This window comes from Anabas testudineus, chromosome 4 (genome assembly GCF_900324465.2).
Source record: "Anabas testudineus chromosome 4, fAnaTes1.2, whole genome shotgun sequence".
Lineage (NCBI taxonomy): Eukaryota > Metazoa > Chordata > Actinopteri > Anabantiformes > Anabantidae > Anabas > Anabas testudineus.
Genome location: NC_046613.1, coordinates 17,465,276 through 17,492,585, shown reverse-complemented (window position 1 = coordinate 17,492,585; position 27,310 = coordinate 17,465,276). Strand labels below are relative to the sequence as shown.

The following is a 27,310-nucleotide window of genomic DNA, read 5'->3' as shown; positions in this document are numbered from 1 at the left end:
TTTTCTCTTCCATATTAAAGTAGATTTGCAATTCAATACCAACATGTGCAACGTGTTCTGCAGCTAAATCACAGAAAGATTTCCGATCCGCTTTACAGGGTCTGTGACATGACAACATTTATGCAATGTAGAATAAGAGTGGTTTATTGTTTCCCATGGAAGGACAGTGTCGTTGCTGCATGAATGTGAGCTTCTGTGGACATGAGTATTATTTAAAGACAGCAGGAATGATGAGCCGCGTGTAAGAGGGGTAGGTGGATGAAAACCTGTGATTTGATGAGGACCCTCACTGAGGAGCCGGCCCCACTCAGCTTCACCTAATGGGAGTGAAGTGGATGATGGGTAACCAGGGCAGAGGGGCTGTGAAGATGATCAGATGATACATTTTTGACCGTCATTTTGTCTCATTGTGCTGTGAGGCGTACAGAAAAGGCCAAGTGACATTGAGCAACAGAGAAACAGTGGTTTAAAATGGATGTGTGTCTCATTTTTCTCAGGTAAATTATTTAAAATCATCTGTGTAAAACATTGATGATATTACCACAGAGATTTTGACTTTTGTATTATTCCAGGGAGTAATGACAACGTAACATCCAAAGCTGTTACAGGTGCAAATTACTAAATTCTTTATTTTCAATTGAAGTATTTACTGTGTTGTAGATTAATCTACGTTAATTAAATAAGTGATCTGGTGTTCATTTATAAGAAAATCTGCAATAGCATAGCACATTCTGTGCAATGTTTTTTCTTGACTAAAAAAATCCAAAGCAATTACATTTACTGTCACATGAGAGTGAAACCAATTTCTCAGTTTGAAATTTTAGAGGATGTAACAATTGATCTTTGACACTTTTGTTTAATAAAGGGACCACAAATTGATTTTGGAAATAGCTGCTGACAACAATTTTGTGAATGACTTGGTTCTAAATGCAATTAATGTCTTTCTTCCTGTACACCAGTCTGTAGGACATGAACCCCAGGATTGCTGGTTCAATTCCTGGTTCCTTGTGGCCTGATGTCAAGGTGTCCTTGAACAAGTAGTAGCAGAAGCATCATCTATGTGCATGGAAAATGATTTCCCTATGGGGATCAATAAAGCAGCTAAAAGTCATTTAAAAATCTACATGAATACAAAAGAAAGTAAAAAGAAAAAAGTACAGAATATATTAAGAATACATGATGGAAAAACTTGCATCCCATATATATATAAAGAATACTTTTCCTTTCCATAAAAAAACCTGCAAGTTAAATATTTTTTGCACAGGAGAAAACATGGGAATAAAAACAGCTGTGGATGTGAAACAGCCAAACAGATAACAAGATAACAATGGAGTTTGAACTACATAAAGAATACTTGTGTTTATAGAATTAAAAAACTGTAGCATAATTCTTGTGTTTTAAAATTCAGTGTCAGAATTTTCATTAGTCTTTAGGCTTCATATCCAGACGACCAGGCTGCTGCTGATGTTATGCAATAGGAGCAAATGTACAACATGTGTGAAGAGGCTCCAATGCATGCCAAGCTGTGCATGCCAAGACTCAGAGAGCAGAAAAAAGAAAGAGCTCTCACTGTGCTGCTACTTCTAGGTACCAAGAACAGTAAACACCACAGCTTAACCTCAAGTGTATTTAAAAAGTGATCTGTTACTCTCCTTAAAAAAACTATTGTATTGTATTGTCATACCCATTCTAACTAATGCAGTAATTTCGGCTTCACTCTCCACATCAGATTTTTTTTTATTATAATTCAAATACTGTAGGGTTGCTGTTAAGTCCATGGATGGAGAAAACGGCTGCCACAATGACACAAGTGATCAATACATACAGTTTTAAAAAAAATACAATTTACATTCTTAAACAATGCAAAAAAGCAAATGAATTATCCAAAAATTTATTTTAAAAAAATGCAGATGCAGTCTGAATTTTGCTGCTAGAGGTTCTATCAACTCTCTTAGACCTGACGTCATCCAAAAGGTGAAGACGCATTTCAGCAATGGAAGAACTGGACTAGCACAGGCATTTAGCCAAACAAACAAGATGGATACAGTATAATAAGCACCAAAATGTCTTGTTGAGACGTATGCAGTAGCCAGAATCAATATTCCACCAGTGGACTCAAGTTTTACAGGATTACAAGTGCATCACAACCATTTCAAACCAACTAATGGTCTCTGGTTGCATGCTAATGGCTAATCCAATTTTGTTTATGTTATGATTGATGACCCTCTTACTAACATTTTCTAACCACTCAGTAAAAGCACACGGATCTAGAAGTCGGCTGTCATTTACCAGTCAAGTCAATTTATTTAAGTACCATTTGTGGTCTTTAATGAATAATCCCATTGCATATAGCTTGACAAACCATCCACCATATCTCTGTTGCCAAAATGTGTACGCAACTTGTTTACGGTACCACTGTTTACAAACTGTAAAAGGGTCTATAGCTGGAAATCATGACACTAAAAACGAACCACATTTCTTTGGGTTAACTTTTGCTCAAAACATTCACCAGATCAATAAAGTTCTAGCTTAATTTGCCCATATATGCCGGAATATCTATAAGACTTGATCATCACTTCATTAAGAGGGGAATAGTACTTATTACCTCACTCTTGATTTTTTAAAGCCTTTACATGTCTTAAAAAGGGTTTTACTGAGTATTGTTGACAACACTAAACTTCACCATACCCGTTATCTTTACTTTTTAAATCATCTTTGAATAAACATGAGACCCACAGATGACACAGCCATGAACACTTCTAAATCAGGTAATGCTAACAGGGCAAGTTTGCTAAATCAAAATAAAAAGTTTGTAGCTTAGTGGTCATGGCGTTGAAGTCCTGTGACGGTGGTGTAGTTTGCTGACTGCTAATCATAAAAGTGGTGTTCATTTGTGAATATCACACACTTTTGTTTAGAGTTTACATCAGCAATAATCAAATCCCCAACAAAAGAAACTCATTAGCATGTGATGCTAACATCACCCTCCACAGCTAACATGAGGTTGGGGAGTCACAAACGCTACAGTGAGAGTTAGTAATAATAAAAATACTGAAAATCACAGGACTTATCCTTTAAAAAGAAACAGCTGAACCTCTGGTGGACAACCCACAGACGTGCACGGAGCCACCGGTTTGCCACTGAGTGGATCATCTCGTCTACACAGGATCTTGGGCGCCGCTGTCCCCGGCCCCCCTCTCGGTGTGTGACCCGTAGTGGAACTCCCGCCGTGTCAGCAGTTCTCAGCCCGATTTAAAGCGCCTCCTCTTGTCTTTCACCCTCTTCTGTGTGGAGACGCGGTCGGCCAAACCGTTTACCAGAGCCACGACACGACCACTGCCCAGGGTAAGACGACAACATGACCACAGCTCAGCCCATCTTCTCGGAGGGAGAGACCTGCGCGGCCTCCTGGCGCGGAGCGGCCGCCGACTACGACGAGACCGACACACACCTGGAGATCATGGGCAAGCCCGTGATGGAGCGCTGGGAAACCCCGTACATGCACTCCCTGGCGACCGTCGCAACGTCAAAAGGTAAAAGTGGCTTCCGGAGGTCGACGGTTCCATTATCGGACACGGCCCTGTTTTCAATGGGGATGTCCGATAATGGAGTCACCTAAAAAATAACAGGCTATATTCAATAAACATTGCAAAAGTTTTTAATTGGTGTAATAATTTATCATCTTATACTGAGCTTTAAATTATTCATTTTAAATGCACCTTTAATGGAAGTTTTTTATAATAACAAAAACAATGAATTTGCTACTTTAAACAACTTCCAAATACATCCACTAATTTAATTAAATTAGACATGCTCAAGTCTAGATGCATTACTAAGAGGTGTTTTAATAGACAATATGAAGAGGAGCTATAGTGTTAATATATGCAGCAGAGTATTGTTTTAAGATGCACATCAATCATTATGAATGCATCTTTTAATGTTACACTGGGTACATGTCGAACATTTCTGAATGCTTTAGCTTTTCTAACGATTCTTCATCTCACTGCAGCAAACATATATTTTAATCAAACAGTCAGTGTTGTGCTGAAGAAAGTTAACAGCTTAATGATTTCATACAAATGTTTACACCAAAAGAGTTGAGTTATTACTAAGAAGAAAATGTCAAAGACCCTAAAGGTTTATTTATTGTCAAGAGGGACACCTTAGATTAATTACTACTAAGGGGCAGGGGCTTAAATCTTTAGATCAAGATCACAATCAATAGACAGAGTACACTGAATTACAGCATACAACAGCATTTGCTTTGTTATCACTATTTGACTTAACACGTGGTGCAGAAAAATACATAGAAAGTAAACTACATTTAATGATCATTTACTGACAACATTTTAGGGTTAAACTTCACAATGATTTTAATGTAAAATAAAGTTAGGCCCTACAACAGACTGAGTCAGGAAGTGAAAATTTTGATTTTAAAAAGCACAAAAGGAATTAAATGAAAAACCCAAAAAATACATTTAAGTAATACATTCAACTTTTATAGAAGGTTTTAAAAAAATACTAAAAATATTTTAATGGCATGTACAGGGTTAATTTTTCCTTCACTTTCAGTAAATGATCTTTAGGACACGTGAGAGTGAAAGTACATTACAGCAGCTGTTACTCTACTCATGGGAACTGTCCAAGACGTCTGCAGGGGAAAACGGCTCCTCTGCTCTTAGCTTTATGTGAAAATAGACTGATCCACACACCCTCACAGACATGTGGGAAGGCAGCAGGCATGTGCACCAAGCAAAATGTCTGCACAGAAAATAAAAATATCATGTTTTAATGTGTTAATTTAAAAGTTTGCTTTAGATTATGTGATGATATGTCAGGGATTTATACACTTTGACTCTTTCTATGTCATCCATGCCGTCCAATATGTTACAGTATAATTGCACATATATTCTGGCCACTTGCTGATAATCTGGTACTACTTAAATAATTATTCAGATTTCAGATACCCATTTGTCAAAACAGACCTGAGACAAGCACTGTTAGACATTGTTAGAGTTTAGTTTATGTTTAATATGTTTAAATAAAGTTCTATTTGACTTTTAATTTGAAGTCCTTTTTTTTATTGCCATTAAATGTCACCGCTTTTTACCTGAAAAGACTATTTTAAAATTTTATATCTGAAATGGGATTTGTCACATTACACTATACATTATCTGCACAAATTGTCCTGCATATACAAAAATAAGCACAAAAATGTAATTAAGAAACATGAATGTTAGAGAGGGCTACTATGGCAGTTGATAGTAGGCCAAATAAATCACTATGAAGAGGTCAAGCAACAACAAATAACCTTTACCCCTTTCTATTTATATACCTCTCAGAAAGAAAATGAATCCCTTTGGCCTTTTCTGTCCAACCACATGTTACAACCAACAGGCTTTCCCTCCACAGGGGGAGAAACTTACACCAAACAGTAGAAATCAGAGCTGGTCTGTCTGGAGAAAGGGTTTGAACAATAGCACTGATGGTTAATAAGTTAATGTCTCACTGTGTTAATGAGACTGAAAACAATCTGTTTCAGCTGAGGTAGGATTGCATCAGTAGAACCCACTTTGTTTTTCTTTTGTTTTTTGTTAACCCTGTACCTTGACCAGACAGGTATACTGAGCAAACAGAAAACATGTCACACTGTGTTTTACAGACATTTAGTAGCTGGAAATATTTGTCTCAAAAGAAGGACAATGCTGAACTCCCTGCCTATAACTTCTCACAGCCTCCAAGCTCTGCAAGGATATTTAGAGAAACATAGTTCAACAATGGATGACTGAAAACTGTCACCAATACGTTTCCTGTTTTGATGTATTTTGTCTGGTAGGCGGTCGGGTTCTGGAGATCGGTTTCGGCATGGCTATTGCCGCCACCAAAATCGAGTCTTTCCCCATCGAGGAGCACTGGATCATCGAGTGCAATGACGGTGTCTTTGCCAGACTGGAGAACTGGGCCAAATCTCAACCCCATAAGGTCAGTAGACCCCAGCTGCAGGCCAGTATTATCTGCCTCTGTTGGTTTATCACATATCTGTTGGCTGGCTCTGGTAGATCTATGTGTAGATCATAAGAGTAAAGTTTACTGTTACTGTCCTTAAATGTGAAGATGTTGATGACTTGTGTTGCTGCAGGTCGTCCCTCTGAAGGGCCTTTGGGAGAACGTTGTTTCGACTTTGCCAGACAACCACTTTGACGGTATGAAATTAAAACAGATGTGGGGGAACTTCGGTCATCAGGGAGATATTCAGCTCATTGATTTGCTTGATGCACAATCTAAAATCAGAGCAGTTGGTCCACAGCCAAGAAATCCTACACACAGCCTTTTGTAAACCACAACATGACTGAGTCGCACAGTTCAACACAGTGTGAAGATCTAACATTCACAATGCCAAGTGTGAGGGGTACAGATGAGGAACAAAGTTACAAGAAAACAGCAATAAAAACCCCTGTGATTTAAAAAGGGGTTCGCTCACTGTACCTACACTCCTAACATTGTGTCCCTTCTCTTAGGTATCCTGTATGACACATATCCTCTGTCAGAGGAGACGTGGCACACTCACCAGTTTGACTTCATTAAGGTAGGAAGTTCAAATCCATATTAAAAAATAGAAATGTGTTTCTGATTTGTTGTAAAGATAGTGGTATGAGACTTCGTTTTGAAGCTCAGAGAACAGCAGTAACATTGCATAATGTAGGTACACGTAGAGTGAGGCCTGTTTGTCTTCTTTAGGTTATGTACATACAGGGTTGAAGGACTGATTGATTTGCTGGTGTGTGTGTGTGTGTTTGGCACAGGGTCACGCTCACAGGCTGCTGAAGCCCGGCGGCATCCTCACATACTGCAACCTGACCTCCTGGGGCGAGCTGCTCAAGTCCAAATACGATAATATTGAGAAGATGTTTGAGGTCGGTGAATGATTTATATTATATTATGTACATTATATTTCCATACAACACAACAGAAGTGTGATAAACAACATGTTTTAATTGAAGACGTACAGTACATTAGCTGCACAGTACAGTACAGTAAACCAGGTGAGGAGTCAAAGACACAAAGTGCACTAAATGATATAATGCACAACTAACAAAGGAAGTAGTGAGCATTCAGATGACACTACCATCCAGCCTGTGGGACCAGGCATCATGCTGCATGGGTGAGAGTAGCAGTTAAAAGTAGCTTTAAAGTACATTAGGTTATTAGGCTCGAGCTGGAGAATGGTATCACATGATACCTACTGTAAAATCATCTAACTTAGACACTGTGCTTACCTGACTTCTGTCACGTTTTGCTCTGTTTTAATAACTTTTTTAAGTTACTTACTGTGTACTGAGACATAATAAATGTGACTGTAACCCTTCGGCCACTAGTTTCGTTTGAACTCACGTGTAGGTACCTGTGAATCATCAACATGCGTGTTCTTTTTGCTGCGTCACATATCTCACCAGGACTGTGCAGACTTTAGTTATTGATTGATTTTAGTCATGGCTGCATTTATCCACGTAGCATGGTATAGAGTACATACCTGAATGACGTGGTGCGATCAGTCCAAAGTTAATATTAACCAGCTGTAGGGCCGATAAGGCCACGAGCCACCTCACACTGATGAACTCTTTGTCTGTTAATGATTTTCAGGAGACGCAGGTGCCTCATCTACTTCAAGCTGGTTTCAAAAAGGAGAAGATTAGCACAACAACCATGGACATCGTACCACCCAGTGAATGCAAATACTATTCCTTCAATAAGATGATAACTCCCACTATTGTCAAAGAGTAAAATGTGAAGACACTACTGTGACGTTTTTGTACTCTAATGTGACTTCTCACCTGAACCTGCTGACTTCTTTCTTTTTTTGTCTGTTTGCTATCTGTCAATAAAACCAGTCCAACCGTTTACAGCTGCTTCTATTACACATCGTTTCTTATCCCATGTGGTTTCAAAGTCAAACCTCCAGCTTGTGATTTCTTCATCTAACTTGGCTGTCTTCCAGCACACTGTACTACATCCATCCAATACAGTTTATTCTCCACGATAACAGCATAAGGCAGCAACAGACTCCAACTTAAAATGCAGTTTCCTGCATAATCACACATTGCAGTGCTTAATTTTCGGCTTCCATCATGTGCTACCAGCTGAACAGCCCAGTGAGAGGACACAGAGTACAGCATCATGAGTGTTTTCATTTAGATAACGTGTGTAAACATTATACAGTGTGTTTAAATGTAGGTTCATGGATAACGGTGCATGTTATCTGAACCTGTGGGAATAAGTTACCACCTGGCGAAGACATATTAATCATTAGATGGATGAATGATGCAACACTCGGCTGCAGTCAGGTGGGAAACCGCAGCAGCTGGTCGATCTCAGGTCTGAATCAGGAGCACATGATTCTTGTATTTTAGGAAGTTAGTAAATGCAATTATGAAGAGACAGAAACCGACTTAATATCAATGAAGGCAAGAAGTTAGAACTAAGTATGAAACTATATATTTGATTGGTTTTTCTTTTATGCAAGCAGAATATTCAAATTCATATTATTCAGTTTTTAAAATGTGGTTTTCTGGTTTTCTTTGTTATGTGGTGATAACCTGATTAGATGTTTGCACTGCTGACAGATAAAATAATGTGACAGTTCCTTCTTGTGCTTTGAGAAAATACATTTCCAAACATTTCCCTGAATCAAATCAATAAATTGGAATATGAATGGGCTGTTTAGCATATATAAAACTAGATATTTCTAATTATTATAGTAATCTGCAAGTGTGGGTCAAATAGCAAGCAATGAGACATATTGAAAATAAGAGAATAAACACACATTAAACACTTTCACAAAACAGCCCTGAAACAGCTGAATACCAATGACAAATGATCTGCACGTTGACAGTAGTGACATTGCCACTGGAAGAGCATTTACACCAACATGTTCTACTGTGATATTGTGATATTTAATGCACCTTTCTATGGGAGATGAACAATTCACAGTTCGTTTATGCAATATTATTTCAATTTGAAATAATACCATTTAGCCGACTGATTTAATCAAATTAGGTTTTTATCTCCGAAAGGAACAAATTCCTTTTCAAATTCCTTCATTTTTTATGTTATTGTTCTTCCACCGACGCTCAATAGTTAAACAGTGTCTTATGAAACAAAGAAGGAGATTTCTACTTGTAAAATAATTTTGGAAGATTTAACTTGATCAAGTCAGAATGGCTTCATATTAGTTTCAAATAAACATTTAAATTGTTTTGCACAGTACAGAGACTGTGGATTTTATCTGACATCACCTCCAATAAATGTGCATTAAAAAATATCCTCAACCAATACTTTGACTTGATTGATATAAGTTCGTTACTGGTATTATTGTATATCAGAGATGATAAATATCAAGATTTTGGGGAAAAGAGACAATATAGAGACCATGTCACAATAGTCACATATTAGTTTTTCTCGCAAATTAAATGGTTAGCTATAAAATGCTTGGATTGTCTGGGTTCTATCATGTATATCATTATAATCTCAGAAAAGAAGAACTCTCAGTGACATTGTATAGATACAGGATCAGCTTTAAAATAAAAAAAAACAAATTAATGTTTAATCGGCATCTGGTAATTGCCAGCCCGACAGCGCTTCACGTTAATCTGTTTGGAAATGCAGTTAACACAGCATAAAGTGTGGCACAGAGAAATGTGTCTCACTCAGGAAGACTTCACTGTCACAGTGCACTCAACCTGTGATTTTATTTGTGCATGCTGAAGATGCACAAAACCACCTTTGCATACATAACAGAAGCTATTTTATAGTTCAAGTTAAACAAACTGAATCCTGCAGCAGAGTCTGTACAAAAAGTTTCCACACAGGTTTGTTAACAGAGATCCACCTATGAGGAAGAAACATGACATTTTATTTCGGGTTATGCATACTGTCTCGAACACATGGCACTCAGGGTTACAACGCAGCAGAAATGCATTTTCCTTCAAGCTACAGCCATGTGGACAGAACACTGAAGGTCAGAGCGGGTGATCGCAGGAGACACCTAGTGGCTCAAACTGTTCCCTCGAAATGACAGATGTTCCAATAACACATCAAGTTTATTGGGCTCAGCTTGTGACTGTTTGAATGTATGAGTTGTTTTCAATTTAAAATTACGTCATACAGTATATGCAATTTGAATATAATTATATCACGCTTCTAAAATGGGTCTTCACCTCTGAGACTCTGATTTAATAAAAGCAGTTAAAAAGGAGATAAAAAAAGAAATTCAACATTTTCATACCAGAAACACACAAACATAACACATTCACTTCCGATACCAGATCTTTAGCTTCTTCTCATGTTTGATTTTCTTTTGCAGCTGTAAAATCCCGTAGAGAAGGGCTTCTGCAGTGGGAGGACAACCTGAGGACAGATGAGAAACAAAACTCTCACACATTAATACTCTGGAAATCCATGTAGAAATCCATATGTTGTATTTTTATATACAGTAAGTGGACACTTGTATCACACATCGACCTAATCTGTAATCTAGACTCTAAAGTAATGACTAGACTATGTACAGGATGGAGGTCACCATATTTGACAACATCTAGTCATCAAGTATTTGCACTAGGTTATAAGATCCACCTCACAGGTGAGATTTTAATCCACCCCAATATTGGTAGATAGAACTGATATCAGAACAAAGTGACAGTCAAGTTCTTCCTCAAAAAAAATGGAATCTCACTGTGCATGGGAGCATTGTGATGCTGACACAGGAAAGAGGTCTTCCTCAAACTACACAAAGTTATACCCACAGTGCTGACCATAGACCTTGGGCCACTTACTGTAAGTTTGATTTGTTATGATTGTAATGAACAGGTTTCAAAGATTTGTTTTAGATTTTATTATTTCCATATTGTGCTGTAAAGTTTACCTGGAACATAAATGTTCACTGGTACGATTCGGTCACAGCCTCTAACAACAGCATAGGAGTAGTGATAGTAGCCTCCTCCATTAGCACAGCTGGAAAAGAAAAAGTAAGAGGAAACATCTGATATTTAACATTCTGGGTTGATCTGCATGGGAAGAAATTATGTAGCTATCAAGTGCAACAAATGTAAACAAAAATACAATAAAATACACAAGGCTCGACTGGAAAATTAATGGTCAACATTTTATGTCAAAAGTCAAAAGAACACTAGAAAAAGCAGAACATAGAAAACAAAACGTTAACAAACAGAAAACGGAGCACAGGAGTAACATTAATCTGTTCAAGAGGTAATTACCTTCCCATGGAAATTACGTATCTGGGCTCGGGCATCTGGTCGTTCAGCTGTTGGGGAGAAGAACTTGTTCAGATCTTATATAATATCCGACTAAGAACTAATCTGTCCTTTCAGCTGAAGGAAGGCTTCACGTCATAATCCTGTTAGTATTTACACAGATATACTGTTTTCACACAGAAACATTTGAGAGAGCGAGAGAGAGACTGACTGAGTCTACTTGAGTGCAGAAAACCAGGTTTTCCTTTCATTTTTTTGTCCATTTCACAGATCTGCATTATTACCAGACTGTACAGTAGCAGCTACCAACGCTCTCACACTTTCCCACCTCTCACCTTACGTAGAGCTGGAGCCATCTTATTGGTCAGGGTTCCTGCCACGATCATGACATCAGCCTGTCGGGGACTTGCTCTGAACAGGAGTCCAAAACGCTCCATGTCATAACGGGGTGCCGCCGTGTGCATCATCTCCACTGCGCAGCATGCCAGCCCAAAGGTCATAGGCCACAGAGAACTCTGAATGGGAGAAAAACACAGCAGCACTGAGCCAATCAAAGTTAAACTAAAAAGTTACTTGGCACTGTCCAAAATACACATACATGTAAAAAACATGATGAGCTCATGAGGGTCGAGTTCTATTTTACTGAGACTGAAGTAATGGTTTTTGTTGTTAATAAAGAGATTCTACTCTCAAACCTGTAGAGACTGTTGAGATGCTCCTTGTTTCCATGTGTCTCGCCCCTTACAGGTCAAACAGTTTTGGTTTGTTTAGCCTCTTATTGTTTATAAACTGATCAGTGGTAATAAAGTTAAAATGACTCCCATCTGTCATGGGAGCTGTCTAAATTATCAAATTACACCACGAAGCAATTTATATAAACATATAGTTTTAAAAAACTGCAAAAACTGAAACAAATAAGTAGTTATTCTCTGAGATATGAACTCGGAGGTGAGCCTTCAAATGGGGAAAAGATAAAACATTGGTGATTTAAGTGATTTTTTTTTAAAGACCTGGATGTCCTCCAATTTCCTTCTCCTAAATCCAGACAAGACAGAGGTTATACTGTTTCTCAGAAACACTATGTCTAATCACGTTCTCACCATTGATGACTTAGTTCTGGCCTCAAGTAATACTGTAAGAAATCTCGGAGTTATCTTTGATCAGGATATCTCCTTCACTTCATACATCAAAGATATCTCTAGAACTGCCTTTTTTCACCTGAGAAACATTAAAGTTAAAATTAGGAGCATCCTGTCTCAAAGTGATGCTGAAAAACTAGTCCATGCATTTGTTACTTCCAGACTGGACTATTGTAATTCATTATTAATAGTTTGTCCCAATAACTCATTAAAGAGCCTCCAGTTAATCCAAAATGCTGCAGACAGAGTTCTGACTGGAATTAGCAAGAGAGATCATATTTCGCCTACGTTAGCTTCTCTCCATTGGCTCCCTGTAAAATCCAGAATTGAATTTAAAATTCTTCTCCTCACTTATAAATCCCTTAATAATCAGGCTCCATCTTATCTTAAAGACCTCATAGTTCCTTATCTTCCAAGCAGAACTCTCCGTTCTCAGACTGCAGGTTTACTTGTGGTTCCTAGAGTTTCCAAATGTAGAATTGGAGGCAGAGCCTTTAGCTACCAAGCCCCTCTCCTGTGGAACCAGCTCCCAGTTCCGGTTCTGGAGGCAGACACTCTCTCCACATTTAAGACTAGACTTAAAACTTTCCTTTTCTATAAAGCTTATAGTTAGAGATGGATCAGGTGACTCTGAACCATCTCTTATTATACTGATATAGCTTAATCTGCTGGGGGACCTCTACTGATAAACTGAGCTCCTCTCCTCTCTCCTTTCTCCTGTATCAATGCAAATGCCACCATTGCATGTCATTAACTTTGTGTCTTCTTTCTCTTTTAGTTGTTTCCCCCTCTCTTTCTCCCTCTCTCTGTACTTTTCTGCAGGTATCCTCGGCCTGGAGCTGTAGATCTCTCCACTGTTGCCTTAAGCTTGCTCAAATGGGATTGTTGGGTTTTCTCTATCATTTTTTGTATAAATATTTTCTGTAAGGTCTTAAACCTTACACTGTAAAGTGCCTTGAGATAACTTCTGTTGTAAATTGGCGCTATACAAATAAAACTGAATTGAATTGAATTGAATTTTTTCAATTCAAGAGCACCTAACAGAATGATGGCTACACATCCAAGAGATTCAGTGTGTTTTTTCTTGGTCTCTCTCTCCATCTGTGTTTTTGTTTACTTTATCCTATGTGTGAATGGTAAACAATGTTTGTGTAGTTTGTCCTGTTTGCAGGACTTCATGGTGGAGAAGAGGAGGCTGTGTGGCTCAGATCTTCTTCACATATGTTTATAATCAATAGGGTTTTCATCCTGATGTCCATACTGTAATTACTACATAATTCTGGTCTGTACACACAACATCTATTGTATGCCTGTGTTCTTGGATACAAGGGATTCCTCTTCAGTTGTTCTTCCCAATGTATCCAACTAAGGGTTGGAAGATGGAGGGTGCCATATGCTGGAAAAACCCATAGGTGAATTTCTAACTTGTGATATTGGGGATTATAAAACTATGAGACTATATTTAGAGAAAAACTAATCCAAGACTGTGTCATTTTCAGCTGAACAAATGAGAACATAATCTAAGGGAAACTACAGACCTAAAATATTCTGCAGAATGGGAAGCACACCCAACAGCCTCTCATTTACTCACCCTACGTGCCCAGTTTACCAGGTCATCCAGCTTGGTGATAACCTACTCCCCCTTGCTGCTGGCTACAGAAGCTGGTTTGGCTGCTGCCCCCGCTGTGCTCTTCTCTCTGACTGGAACCAAACTGCAACACAAGGACGAAGGCAGGATTTACCATGTGCAGAGTGTTTACTTACCGGGTGTCTGTTCTTCATTCTGATATTTACATCAGGGTATCTTTGGTAAATTCACCTTGTGTTGGTATGCTTGCTTTTAGCACTGCTGCGAAGACTCTTCTGTTGAAGAGCAAAAACTGTAATGGGCCTGTTGGTGAAGAGCAGGTCAGAGAGGAAATATATTATAACTAATATATTAACTACTAAATAAAAAAGGCAGAAAGAACCAGAAAACATTTTCACAACAAATTCATATTTTAAACCAGGATCTGTTCTACATAAAGGGCAATACAGCAATAATATTAAGTGAAATTTTTATTTTTTTAAGTATTGCATGTGAGGGGCAGAATCTAGCCACAGGGGTTGCAAGCCAGTGACTTCTGTGCCGGTCCCAAGCCCGGATAAATAGAGAGGGTTGCGTCAGGAAGGCGTAAAAATCGGCAAAATAACCATGCAAATCATCAATAAGACTTTCATACCGGATCGGTCGAGGCCCAAGTTAACAACGACCGCCACCGATGCTGTTAACCTACAGGGTGCCGTTGGAAGTTTGACTACTGTTGGTCGAAGAAAGAGGGGAGGAAGAAGGGTTCGTGGTCAGAGAGAGAAGGGAAAAGGCAGGAGCATAGGTTTGAGAATAGGGACTCTTAACATTGGCACAATGACAGGGAAAGGCAGAGAGCTGGTAGACATGATGGAGAGAAGGAAGGTAGATGTTCTGTGTGTGCAGGAGACAAGGTGGAAGGGCAGCAAGGCACGTAGTATCGGAGGAAGATACAAACTGTTCTACCATGGTGTGGATAGGAAAAGAAACGGGGTAGGAGTTATCCTGAAGGGGGAGTTTGTGAACAATGTCCTAGAGGTGAAAAGAGTCTCAGACAGGGTGATGAGCCTAAAGCTAGAAATTGAAGGGGTGATGGTGAATGTAGTCAGTGGGTATGCTCCACAAGTTGGCTGGGAGTTAGAAGAGAAGGAGAGATTCTGGAGTGAGTTTGATCAGGTCATAGAGAGTATCCCCAGAGGAGAGAGACTAGTTGTTGGAGCAGACTTAAATGGGCATGTTGGTGAGGGCAACAGAGGTGATGAGGAGGTGATGGGCAGGTTTGGTGTGAAGGAAAGGAATCTAGAAGGACAGATGGTGGTGGACTTTGCTAAGAGGATGGAAATGGCTGTAGTCAACACTTACTTCCAGAAGAGAGAGGAACACAGAGTGACATACAAGAGTGGATGTAGGAGTACACAGGTGGACTACATCCTATGTAGACGAGGTCATTTGAGAGAGGTTAGTGACTGCAAAGTGGTGGTAGGAGAGAGTGTAGCCAGACAGCACCGCATGGTGGTGTGTAAGATGACTCTGGAGGTCAGGAAGAAGAAGAGAGGGAAGACAGAAAAGAAGACCAAGTGGTGGAAGCTAAAGAATGAAGAAACTTGTAAGGAATTCAGGCAGAAGTTGGGACAGGTTCTGGGTGGTCAGGATGAGCTTCCAGATGACTGGGAAACTACAGCAGAAGTTATCAGGGAAATAGGTAGGGAGGTGCTAGGTGTGTCATCTGGAAAGAGGAAAGAAGGTAAAGACACTTGGTGGTGGAATGAGGAAGTACAGGAATGCGTCCAGAGGAATAAGTTGGCTAAAAGGAAGTGGGATGTAGAAAGGACTGAGGAAAGTAGACAGGAGTACAAGGAAGCGCAGCGTAGAGTGAAGAGGGAGGTGGCAAAGGCCAAACAGAAAGCTTACGATGAGCTGTATGACAGGTTAGACACAAAGGAAGGAGTGAAGGACTTACAGGCTAGCCAGACAGAGGGATAGAGATGGGAAGGATGTGCAACAGATAAGGGTGATTAAGAACAGAGATGGAAAGGTGCTAACAACCCAGGAGAGTGTGCAAAAAAGATGGAAGGAGTATTTTGAGGAGCTGATGAACGAGGAAAATGACAGGGAAAGAAGGGAGGAAGATGTGGATGTGTGGAGCAGGAAATAGCAGAGATTGGAAAGGATGAGGTTAGGAAGGCTCTGAAAAGGATGAAGAGTGGAAAGGCTGTTGGTCCTGATGACGTACCTGTGGAGGTGTGGAAGTGCTTAGGAGAGGCAGCAGTGGAGTTTCTAACCAGTTTGTTCAATAGGATTCTAGAGAGTGAGAAGATGCCTGAGGAATGGAGGAGAAGCGTTCTGGTTCCAATCTTTAAGAACAAGGGTGACACGCAGAACTGCAGCAACTATAGAGGAATAAAGTTGATGAGCCACACAATGAAGCTGTGGGAAAGAGTAGTGGAAGCCAGGTTTAGGAAGAAGGTGGATATTTGTGAGCAGCAGTATGGTTTCATGATCCGTAAGAGCACCACTGATGCCATTTTTGCTTTGAGAATGTTGATGGAAAAGTACAGAGATGGTCAGAAGGAGCTGCATTGTGTCTTTGTAGATTTAGAGAAGGCGTATGACAGGGTGCCGAGGGAGGAGCTGTGGTACTGTATGAGGTCGTCGGGAGTGGCAGAGAAGTACGTCAGAGTAGTTCAGGACATGTATGAGAGAAGTATGACGGTGGTGAGATGTGCTGTAGGTCAGACAGAGGAGTTCAAGGTGGAGGTGGGACTACACCAAGCTTTGAGTCCCTTCTTGTTTGCTATGTTGATGGACAGGCTGACAGATGAGGTCAGACAGGAATCTCCCTGGACAATGATATTTTCAGATGACATTGTGATTTGCAGTGAGAGTAGAGAGCAGGTAGAGGAACAGCTGGAGAGGTTGATGTTTGCTCTGGAAAGAAGAGGCATGAAGGTCAGTCGTAGTAAGACAGAATACATGTGTCTGAACGAGAGGGATCAAGGTAGAAGCGTTAGGTTACAGGGGGCTGAGGTGAAGAAGGTGCAGGAGTTTAAGTACTTGGGTTCAACAGTTCAGTGTGATGGAGAGTGTGGAAAAGAGGTGAAGAGGCGAGTGCAGGCAGGTTGGAGCGGGTGGAGGAAAGTGTCAGGAGTGTTGTGTGACGGAAGAGTGTCAGCAAGGAAAGGTGTACAAGACAGTGGTGAGACCAGCTCTGCTCTATGGGTTAGAGACGGTAGCTGTGAGAAAGAGACAAGAGGCTGAGATGGAGGTAGCAGAGATAAAGATGTTGAGCTTCTCCTTAGGAGTGACCAGGTTAGACAGAATAACGAGTACATCAGAGGGACGGCTCACGTTGCCTGCGTTAGCAACCAAGTCAGAGAGGCCAGACTGAGATGGTTTGGACATGTGCAGAGGAGGGATAGTGATTATATTGGTAGAAGGATGTTGGAGATGGAGCTGCCAGGCAGGAGGGCAAGAGCACGACCAAAGAGGAGATATATGGACGTATTAACAGAGGACATGAGGTTGGCTAGTGTTAGGGTAGAAGATGCTCATGATAGAGTTAGGTGGAAAAGGATGATTCGCTGTGGCAACCCCTGATGGGAAAAGACGAAAGAGAAGAAGATTGACTGTCAACTTGACTGTTGATGTGAATAGCAGGCAAGATAAGAGCTCCTGCTGCAGAAAAAAAAACTAACATCCAATGTTTCAGCACTTTTTTTTTTTATAGTGTTTGACAGTATTGACATTTTCTTCAATATGCAGTAATATGGCCTCTCAGTAACTAGTAAAATACCAAAAATTAACAAATAAAATTGGAGTGGTTAATTCAATTCAATTTTATTTGTATAGCGCCAATTTACAACAGAAGTTATCTCAAGGCACTTTACAGTGTAAGGTTTAAGACCTTACAGAAAATATTTATACAAAAAATTATAGAGAAAACCCAACAATCCCATTTGAGCAAGCTTTGGGCAACAGTGGAGAGGAAAAACTCCCTTTAGAGAAAGAAACCTCCAGCAGAACCAGGCTCATAGTGGGCGGCCATCTGCCTCGACCGGTTGGGGTGAGTGGAAAGAGAAGAGAGAAAAGAACAGCAGGCAATAAAGACAACAACAAGCATCAAGAACATTGGGCAGATCAACTGGATTCTGGAGATGTACAGCTCCAGGCCGAGGATACCTGCAGAAAAGTACAGAGAGAGGGAGACAGAGAGGAGGAAACACAAGTAAAAGAGAGAGAAGACACAAAGTTAATGACATGCAATGGTGGCATTTGCATTGATACAGGAGAAAGGAGAGAGGAGAGGAGCTCAGTTTATCAGTAGAGGTCCCCCAGCAGAATAACCTATATCAGCATAACTAAGAGATGGTTCAGAGTCACCTGATCCATCTCTAACTATAAGCTTTATAGAAAAGGAAAGTTTTAAGTCTAGTCTTAAATGTGGAGAGAGTGTCTGCCTCCCGAACCTGAACTGGGAGCTGGTTCCACAGGAGAGGGGCTTGGTAGCTAAAGGCTCTGCCTCCAATTCTACATTTGGAAACTCTAGGAACCACAAGTAAACCTGCAGTCTGAGAACGGAGAGTTCTGCTTGGAAGATAAGGAACTATGAGGTCTTTAAGATAAGATGGAGCCTGATTATTAAGGGATTTATAAGTGAGGAGAAGAATTTTAAATTCAATTCTGGATTTAACAGGGAGCCAATGGAGAGAAGCTAACGTTGGAGAAATATGATCTCTCTTGCTAATTCCAGTCAGAACTCTGTCTGCAGCATTTTGGATTAACTGGAGGCTTTTTAATGAGTTATTGGGACAAACTATTAATAATGAATTACAATAGTCCAGTCTGGAAGTAACAAATGCATGGACTAGTTTTTCAGCATCACTTTGGGACAGGATGCTCCTAATTTTAACAATGTTTCTTAGGTGAAAAAAGGTTAGAAATCTGTTGATACACGATGTACGTATTAGGCTTACAGTTGAGTAGGTAGAGTTGGTAATTTATTTTTTTTAATTCATTTGGTATAATTATTAGGTATTTTGAGATGATATTACACTCAGTATGTTTTGCCTACCAAATGTAAATTCAGTTTGCAAAATTAATTATTAATATATATGAAGAGCAAAGTCGGTGGCAGCTGCAGGATCATCAGGTGGAAACTGGATTAAATTAAGTTTTAAACCAAGGAACAGGATTAAAAGGTTCTTACCTTGTTGAGAAAGAGCCAAACATGGCCAGGCAAGGTGCTGCAAAAAAAAAACGGTAACTGCTGTCAAGTATCAGTTATACTGTTCATGTATCTCTACTTGTTTTGTTGAATGTTTATATAGTGTATAAATATAAGAAGGGAATTTAAAGTAATGTATATTGTTAATGTCGGGTTATTACAACACATGTATAGCAGTTGCCGAGGCGGAACCAATGTTCGCCAGTCTCGGTAACGTCGGGTTAGTTGTTGTGGTACACAATGTGCTGCACGTGGATTCACTTGTTAATTAGAAGATGGACGCTGAGCCACGATGCACTGCGCAAGTTTGCGAAGATTTTGATGTCGGAAAGTTTTGTTCCAAGTTTATTTTCCTCCCTGTAAGATAATGCGGCCAATGAGGTACGTTTTGTTTTTGTGTTTTGTATTATATTTAAAGCTGCTAACGGTTAACATGACGCCAACATGTTTCAGTTTAAGTTCGTGATACCGAATATTTTTGAATGACATTTTATACCTTTAAGTCATTGTTTAAGTGCAATTTGTGTTATTCATATTTTATTGTGCTATTTTATTTATTTGTGTTTTATTTACCTTAAGGAATGTCTTTTGTATGTGTTTATGTGTCTTATTTAGTTCTCACGGCATTTGCTGAAGTGCGTCTAATAAATACCTGTGTATAAAGAACACCTTGTGTCCGTGAGACCTTATGGGGAGCGACATGAACTAAACTTCATCAAGGTTGATTAAAAATCATTTTGATACGTTTGAATAAAACCAGAAGTGTTAATCATGATGACTTTATGGACAGTGTCACTCAAAGAGCGGTTTTGCTTACAGCAGGTGAGATAAAACGTAAAAAGTAATCTCTGTGAGATAAATAAGTCTACATATACTGTTTATTTTGTACAGCATGACAATCTAATGAATACACGGATCCACCAGACTGTTCCAGAGAGGGAGAGAAACTCCTTTTCACTTGATAGATGATTATATTTTATCGTGTGTAGTGTTGTTTACCGTTTGGCTAATGCACGCCGAATTGTAACGTAGCATCAGGCAATTTGTAAAAGCCTTAAATTATAATTCATGGGGGCATAATGTTAAATGCTTTCGACGAGAACCCTAAATTAGTCGAGTTTTCCAAAGGAGTTTGGTTTGACAATCCATGTACAGCTGCTAACACGCACTTGAGACTAGCTACACATCTGGTATAGTAGGTCCACTAAAGAAAAAATCAGATAACATAAAACATCGCATCTAGCTAATTTAAAATTGAATAGATCTAACGTATATCGTTAGATAATGTTGCTTGAACGCTGACTGTTGTCTTTGGAATTAGTTACAGCAGTAGTGCTGACGTTAGCTAATCTGGTTAGCCGCCATGCTAACCCAGACAGAGCAAGATCAGTGTGCACATTCACCAAAAGTTACCAATCCTCAAACCGACAGTCAAAACACTGGATACTCATGCTGAAATGCCTGGAATAGCATAAGTGTGGAAATAGAGCAATGCTTATTAAAAGCATATCATTTAACTCAAAACATTACTCACCTACCAACGCCTGCATCTTTGGAAGTCTGGTTAAGTTCTCTTCTTCCTCTTCCTCTTCTTACAGAAATGATGTTCAAGAAGCACAAATCTGGGCAGTTTTCTTTAATTGCCACCTCTTATCCTCTGTACCCCACAATACCCAAAGCTGTACAACACAACTCTAGTCATCCTGTTTTTCTTTCACTGGAAAAAGAAAGTAAATGTTTCTATTTGAGGATGAAGAATGTTTATTTTGACTTAACAAACACTTAGTAAAATCAGTTCACTTTAATGGTAGTGATTAGGATAGCACATTAATCTTCACTTCATCATCCTTTTTTTTTTTTTTTTTTTTTTTTGCTTTGGCGTCATTTTGGTGCCACAAACCAAGTGAGCAGCATCAGCAGCGTGTACGCCAGCAGGGTGGAGATGGAGAGCAACCAGAGGATGCTGAGAGCATGTTATCACATAATGACAGCCCCAGCACTGCCTTCATCATGTACAAACATTTTAGACAGTTAAAACAAAGTCTCAGAAAGTTGCTTTACTCGTGGTTTTTAAAGTCAAACCATATATATATATATATACACACATACATATATACATAAGGTTTAAGGTACTAAGTCCTTCTTATTTATTAAACCAATACATTTCTGAATAATGAGTATTTTACTTACTTACTGGTTGATTTAAGTATAATATATTTTGATGCTAATCCTTTATAATATGTCAACTATTCACTTCTTCAATCCACTTCTTTGTACCAAGAACAATCAGAGCAGTTTCAGATGAAACAAACAATACATGAAGCAATGTGACAGAGAACAGAACTATGCTAACAGTTTCCCTCTGTTTCCAGTCTTTGTGCTAAGCTAAGTCTTCTTGCTCCATAGAAATGCTGATGTGAGGCTATCTACATTCTGATCTAATGCTAATGACCTGTGAGATTTAAATGTTTCTAAATGGTCATGAGCTGTTGTTGTTGTTCGCTGTTATACGACTGTCTTGGAGATTCATTTTCAGCAATGATACGATGATACAAATAAAACCTGAAGAATCCAGAGGAGCTGATTCCTCCTCCAGTTCGCTGCCAGACTTTCTCTTAGCCTCGGTAACAACAGTGGTTATGTTTGTGTTCAGACATAACAGCACCGACTTTAGTTATTGATTGATTTTAGTCATGGCTGCATTTATCCACGTAGCATGGTATAGAGTACATACCTGAATGACGTGGTGCGATCAGTCCAAAGTTAATATTAACCAGCTGTAGGGCCGATAAGGCCACGAGCCACCTCCCACTGATGACATTTTTGTCTGTTAAAGATTTTCAGGAGACGCAGGTGCCTCATCTACTTCAAGCTGGTTTCAAAAAGAGAAGATTAGAACAACAACCATGGACATCGTACCACCCAGTGAATGCATATCTATTCCTTCAATAAGATGATATCTTAATCAATAAGTTTGCTATCTGTCAATAAAACCAGTCCAACCGTTTACAGCTGCCTCTATTACAAATCGTTTCTTATCCCATGTGGTTTCAAAGTCAAACCTCCAGCTTGTGATTTCTTCATCTAACTTGGCTGTCTTCCAGCACACTGTACTACATCCATCCAATATGGTTTATTCTCCACGATAACAGCATAAGGCAGCAACAGACTCCAACTTAAAATGCATTTCCTGCATAATCACACATTGCAGTGCTTAATTTCCAGTGAGAGGACACAGAGAACAGCATCATGAGTGTTTTCATTTAGATAACGTGTGTAAACATTATACAGTGTGTTTAAATGTAGGTTCATGGATAACAGTGCATGTTATCTGAACCTGTGGGAATAAGTTACCACCTGGCGAAGACATATTAATCAACTGAACTGTAAATTACAACAATACTTTTATTGAAATCAGCTGGTACAGCTATACATGGAGGAGGAGCGGTGCTCCAAATGAAACCAGAAATACAACATTTACATACCAGATACAAACATAACACATTCACTTCCGATACCAGATCTTTAGCTTCTTCTCACGTTTGATTTTCTTTTGCAGCTGTAAAGTCCCGTAGAGAAGGGCTTCAGCAGTGGGAGGACAACCTGAGGACAGATGAAAAACAAAACTCTCACACATTAATACTCTGGAAATCCATTAGTATGTTGTATTTTTATATACAGTAAGTGGACACTTGTATCACACATCGACCTAATCTGTAATCTAGAGGTCACCATATTTGACAACATCTAGTCATCAAGTATTTGCACTAGGTTATAAGATCCACCTCACAGGTGAGATTTTAATCCACCCCAATATTGGTAGATAGAACTGATATCAGAACAAAGTGACAGTCAAGTTCTTCCTCAAAAAAAATGGAATCTCACTGTGCATGGGAGCATTGTGATGCTGACACAGGAAAGAGGTCTTCCTCAAACTACACAAAGTTATACCCACAATTCTGTCCATAGACCTTTGGCCACTTACTGTAAGTTTGATTTGTTATGATTGTAATGAACAGGTTTCAAAGATTTGTTTTAGATTTTATTATTTCCATATTGTGCTGTAAAGTTTACCTGGAACATAAATGTCCACTGGTACGATTCGGTCACAGCCTCTAACAACAGCGTAGGAGTAGTGATAGTAGCCTCCTCCATTAGCACAGCTGGAAAAGAAAAAGTAAGGGGAAACATCTGGTTATTTTAACACTCTGGGTTGATCTGCATGGGAAGAAATTATGTAGCTATCAAGTGCAACAAATGTAAACAAAAAAAAACAATAAAATACACAAGGTTAAAGGTGAACATTTTATGTCAAAAGTCAAAAGAACACTAGAAAAAGCAGAACATAGAAAACAAAACGTTAACAAACAGAAAACGGAACACAGGAGTAACATTAATCTGTACAGGAGGTAATTACCTTCCCATGGAAATTACGTATCTGGGCTCGGGCATCTGGTCGTACACCTGTTGGGGAGAAGAACTTGTTCAGATCTTATATAATATCTGACTAAGAACTAATCTGTCCTTTCAGCTGAAGGAAGGCTTCATGTCAGTCTACTGATCCACCGACAGGTTGGTCATAATCCTGTTAGTATTTACACAGATATACTGTTCTCACACTTGTGCACATAAACATTTGAGAGAGCGAGAGAGAGACTGACTGAGTCTACTTGAGTGCAGAAAACCAGGTTTTCCTTTCATTTTTTTGTCCATTTCACAGATCTGCATTATTACCAGACTGTACAGTAGCAGCTACCAACGCTCTCACACTTTCCCACCTCTCACCTTACGTAGAGCTGGAGCCATCTTATTGGTCAGGGTTCCTGCCACGATCATGACATCAGCCTGTCGGGGACTTGCTCTGAACACGACTCCGAAACGGTCCATGTCATAACGGGGTGCCGCCATGTGCATCATCTCCACTGCGCAGCATGCCAGCCCAAAGGTCATAGGCCACAGAGAACTCTGAATGGCAGAAAAACACAGCAGCACTGAGCCAATCAAAGTTTAACTAAAAAGTTACTTATGGCACTGTCCAAAATACACATGTAAAAAACATGATGAGCTCATGAGGGTCAAGTTCTATTTTACTGAGACTGAAGTAATGGTTTTTGTTGTTAATAAAGAGATTCTACTCTCAAACCTGTAGAGACTGTTGAGATACTCCTTGTTTCCATGTGTCTCACCCCTTACAGGTCAAACAGTTTTGGTTTGTTTAGCTTCTTGTTTTTAACTGATCAGTGGTAATGAAGTTAAAATGACTCCCATCTTTCATGGGAGCTGTCTTTAGTATGATTTTGTGTAAATTATTAAATTACACCACCCTGAAGGTGACCCTTCAAATGGTGAAAAGATTAAACAGTGGTGATTTAAGTGAATTGATTTTTTAAGAGCACCTAACAGAATGATAGCTACACATCCAAGAGATTCAGCGTGTTTTATTCTTGGTCTCTCTCTCTTGTGTGCATGTTTGCCCTCATCTCTCTCTCCATCTGTGTTTTTGTTTACTTTATCCTATGTGTGAATGGTAAACAATGTTTGTGTAGTTTGTGTAGTTCATGGTGAAGAAGAGGAGGCTGTGTGGCTCAGATCTTCTTCACATATGTTTATAATCAATAGGGTTTTCATCCTGATGTCCATACTGTAATTACTACATAATTCTGGTCTGTACACACAACATCTATTGTATGTCTGTGTGCTCGGGTACAGGGATTCCTCTTCAGTTGTTCTTCCCACTGTATCCAACTAAGGGTTGGAAGATGGAGGGTGCCATATGCTGGAAAAACCCATAGGTGAATTTCTAACTTGTGATATTGGGGATTATAAAACTATGAGACTATATTTAGAGAAAAACTAATCCAAGACTGTGTCATTTTCAGCTGAACAAATGAGAACATAATCTAAGGGAAACTACAGACCTTGAATATTCTGCAGAATGGGAAGCACACCCAACAGCCTCTCATTTACTCACCCTACGTGCCCAGTTTACCAGGTCATCCAGCTTGGTGATAACATACTCCCCCTTGCTGCTGGCTACAGACGCTGGTTTGGCTGCTGCCACCGCTGTGCTCTTCTCTCTGACTGGAACCAAACTGCAACACAAGGACGAAGGCAGGATTTACCATGTGCAGAGTGTTTACTTACCGGGTGTCTGTTCTTCATTCTGATATTTACATCAGGGTATCTTTGGTAAATTCACCTTGTGCTGGTATCCTTGCTTTTAGCACTGCTGTGAAGACTCTTCTGTTGAAGAGCAAAAACTGTAATGGGCCTGTTGGTGAAGAGCAGGTCAGAGAAGAAATATATTAACTAAAAAATAAAAAATGCAGAAACAACTACAAAACATTATCACAACAAATCCATATTTTAAACCTGCATCTGTTCCACATAAAGGCCAATACAGCAATAATATTATGTGAAATTTTTATCATTTTAAGTATTGCATGTGAGGGGCAGATGGACAGATTTCACTGTGGAGATTTTGTCTGAGCTTCCTAAACTTGATGATGCTTTAAGGGATTAACTTGACTGTTGGTGTGAACAGCAGGCAAGATGAGAGCTCCTGCTGCAGAAAAAAAACCTGACATCAAATGTTTAAGCACTTTTTTTTTATGGTTTGACAGTCTTGACATTTTCTTCAATATGCAGTAATATGGCTTCTCAGTAACTAGTAAAATACCACAAATTAACAAATAAAATTGGAGTCGTTAGAAATCTGTTGATACACAATGATTTTATTAGGCTTACAGTGAGTTGGTAAATTATTTTTAATTCATTTGGTATAATTATTAGATATTTTGAGATAATATTAAACTCAGTATGTTTTGCCTACCAAATGTAAATTCAGTTTGTTGGCAAAATGAATTAATTATATACAAAATCAGTAGCAGCTGCCGGATCATCACGTGGAAAATGGATTAAATTAGGTTTTGAAACAAGGAACAGGATTAGAAGGTTCTTACCTTGTTGAGAAAGAGCCAAACATGGCCAGGCGAGGTGCTGCAAAATAAAAGCATGAACCAAACGTCATAAAGGTTTAATAATAATCATTTTGACTTTATGGACAATGTCACTCAGTAAAGAGTGATTTTGCTTACAGCAAAAAGTAATCTCTGTGATATTTCATCAGGATAGATAATTCTACATATACTGTTTATTTTGTACAGCAAGACGATACAAGGATCCACCAGAGACTGCGCGAAAATTATCCTCAAAATATTATATTTGTGATAAAAAAAAGAGAGAGTGGGAGAAACTGCTTTTCATTTGGTAGATGATTATATTTTATCGTGTGTAGTGTTGTTTACCGTTTGTCTAATGCACGCCGAATTGTAGCGTAGTATCAGGCAATTTGTAAAAGCCTTAAATTATAATTCACGGGGGCATAATGTTAAATGCTTTCGACGAGAACCCTAAATTAGTCGAGTTTTCCAAAGGAGTTTGGTTTGACAATCCATGTACAGCTGCTAACACGCACTTGAGGCTAGCTACGCATCTGGCATAGTAGGTCCACTGGAAAAAAATCAGATAACATAAAACATCGCATCTAGTGTATTTAAAAAATGAAATATGTCTAGTATATTGTTAGATAATGTTGCTTTAACGCTGACTGTTTGTGGAATTAGTTACAGCAGTAACGCTGACGTTAGCTAACCTGGTTAGCCGCCATGCTAACGCAGACAGAGCAAGGTCAGTGTGCACATTCACTAAAAGTTACCAATCCTCAAACCGACAGTCAAAATACTGGATACTCCGCTTTTGTACGTCTAACGCTGAAATGCCTGGAATAGCATAAGTGTGGAAACACAGAAATGCTGATTAAAAGCATATCATTTAACTCAAAACATTACTCACCGACCAACGCCGCCATCTTTGGAAATCTGGTTACGTTCTCTTCTTCCTCTGTTGTACTTGTCGTCGCAGACACTGCTCAGCGCATCACCGCCCCCTGCCGGATAAAGTGAATCCTGCAAGTTGAATGGAAACACCAATTCTATGTTCTATGTTACTTTCACCTGGATTTATTTAGGACATTTTTTTATTAATTAGTAGAACGTTCCATAATTGGTTCCATAATAATTTGTTTGCAGTTTACAGTAGAAATGTGAAAGTA

The 27,310-nt window shown here is 39.2% G+C and overlaps 3 protein-coding genes and 1 long non-coding RNA gene across 5 annotated transcripts; 1 reads left to right on the top strand and 3 right to left on the bottom strand.

The window, feature by feature from the left end:
• Nucleotides 1–2,971: 2,971 nt before the first annotated feature.
• gamt (guanidinoacetate N-methyltransferase) lies at nucleotides 2,972–22,206 on the top strand. Of its 2 annotated transcripts, none has more exons than XM_026344222.1 (6): nucleotides 2,972–3,533; nucleotides 5,837–5,982; nucleotides 6,140–6,203; nucleotides 6,519–6,586; nucleotides 6,804–6,914; nucleotides 22,042–22,206. In XM_026344222.1, exons 1-6 carry the CDS (start codon nucleotides 3,359–3,361, stop codon nucleotides 22,147–22,149), a joined length of 672 nt encoding a protein of 223 aa, XP_026200007.1. In that variant the 5' UTR covers nucleotides 2,972–3,358; the 3' UTR covers nucleotides 22,150–22,206. The 2 variants fall into 2 exon arrangements, with proteins under 2 accessions (XP_026200007.1, XP_026200001.1); XM_026344216.1 differs by lacking the exon at nucleotides 22,042–22,206 and adding an exon at nucleotides 7,642–7,899 and having other exon boundaries at nucleotides 2,979–3,533.
• On the bottom strand, nucleotides 7,854–14,696 carry LOC113151308 (NADH-quinone oxidoreductase subunit B-like). The gene is given in 6 exon segments (XM_026344239.2): nucleotides 7,854–10,404; nucleotides 10,919–11,007; nucleotides 11,271–11,317; nucleotides 11,603–11,782; nucleotides 13,998–14,118; nucleotides 14,226–14,696. Coding segments are annotated over 6 exon segments (696 nt in total). The 5' UTR covers nucleotides 14,387–14,696; the 3' UTR covers nucleotides 7,854–10,306.
• LOC113151317 lies at nucleotides 18,111–22,042 on the bottom strand. Its single transcript, XR_003297710.1, has 3 exons — nucleotides 20,732–22,042; nucleotides 19,180–19,216; nucleotides 18,111–18,152 (listed from the first exon to the last, which is right to left on the bottom strand). It is a non-coding gene; the product is annotated as an uncharacterized LOC113151317 (long non-coding RNA).
• A 376-nt stretch (nucleotides 22,207–22,582) lies between the features above and the next one.
• LOC113151299 (NADH-quinone oxidoreductase subunit B-like) lies at nucleotides 22,583–27,126 on the bottom strand. Its single transcript, XM_026344226.1, has 8 exons — nucleotides 27,052–27,126; nucleotides 26,160–26,196; nucleotides 25,397–25,468; nucleotides 25,169–25,289; nucleotides 23,983–24,162; nucleotides 23,615–23,661; nucleotides 23,272–23,360; nucleotides 22,583–22,800 (listed from the first exon to the last, which is right to left on the bottom strand). The coding sequence occupies exons 1-8, from the start codon at nucleotides 27,065–27,067 to the stop codon at nucleotides 22,703–22,705; spliced, it is 660 nt and encodes a 219-aa protein (XP_026200011.1). The 5' UTR covers nucleotides 27,068–27,126; the 3' UTR covers nucleotides 22,583–22,702.
• Nucleotides 27,127–27,310: the final 184 nt, after the last annotated feature.

Excerpts from the sequence above, each read along its gene's own strand:
- gamt (XM_026344216.1), top strand. The coding sequence starts at position 3,359 with ATGACCACAGCTCAGCCCATCTTCTCGGAGGGAGAGACCTGCGCGGCC. Across the intron at positions 3,534-5,836 it reads GACCGTCGCAACGTCAAAAG|GCGGTCGGGTTCTGGAGATC; the intron begins GTAAAAGTGGCT and ends TTTGTCTGGTAG. Across the intron at positions 6,915-7,641 it reads ATATTGAGAAGATGTTTGAG|GAGACGCAGGTGCCTCATCT; the intron begins GTCGGTGAATGA and ends AATGATTTTCAG.
- LOC113151299 (XM_026344226.1), bottom strand. Across the intron at positions 25,290-25,396 it reads AGCAAGGATACCAGCACAAG|TTTGGTTCCAGTCAGAGAGA; the intron begins GTGAATTTACCA and ends CTTGTGTTGCAG. Across the intron at positions 22,801-23,271 it reads AGTGGACATTTATGTTCCAG|GTTGTCCTCCCACTGCTGAA; the intron begins GTAAACTTTACA and ends ATCTGTCCTCAG.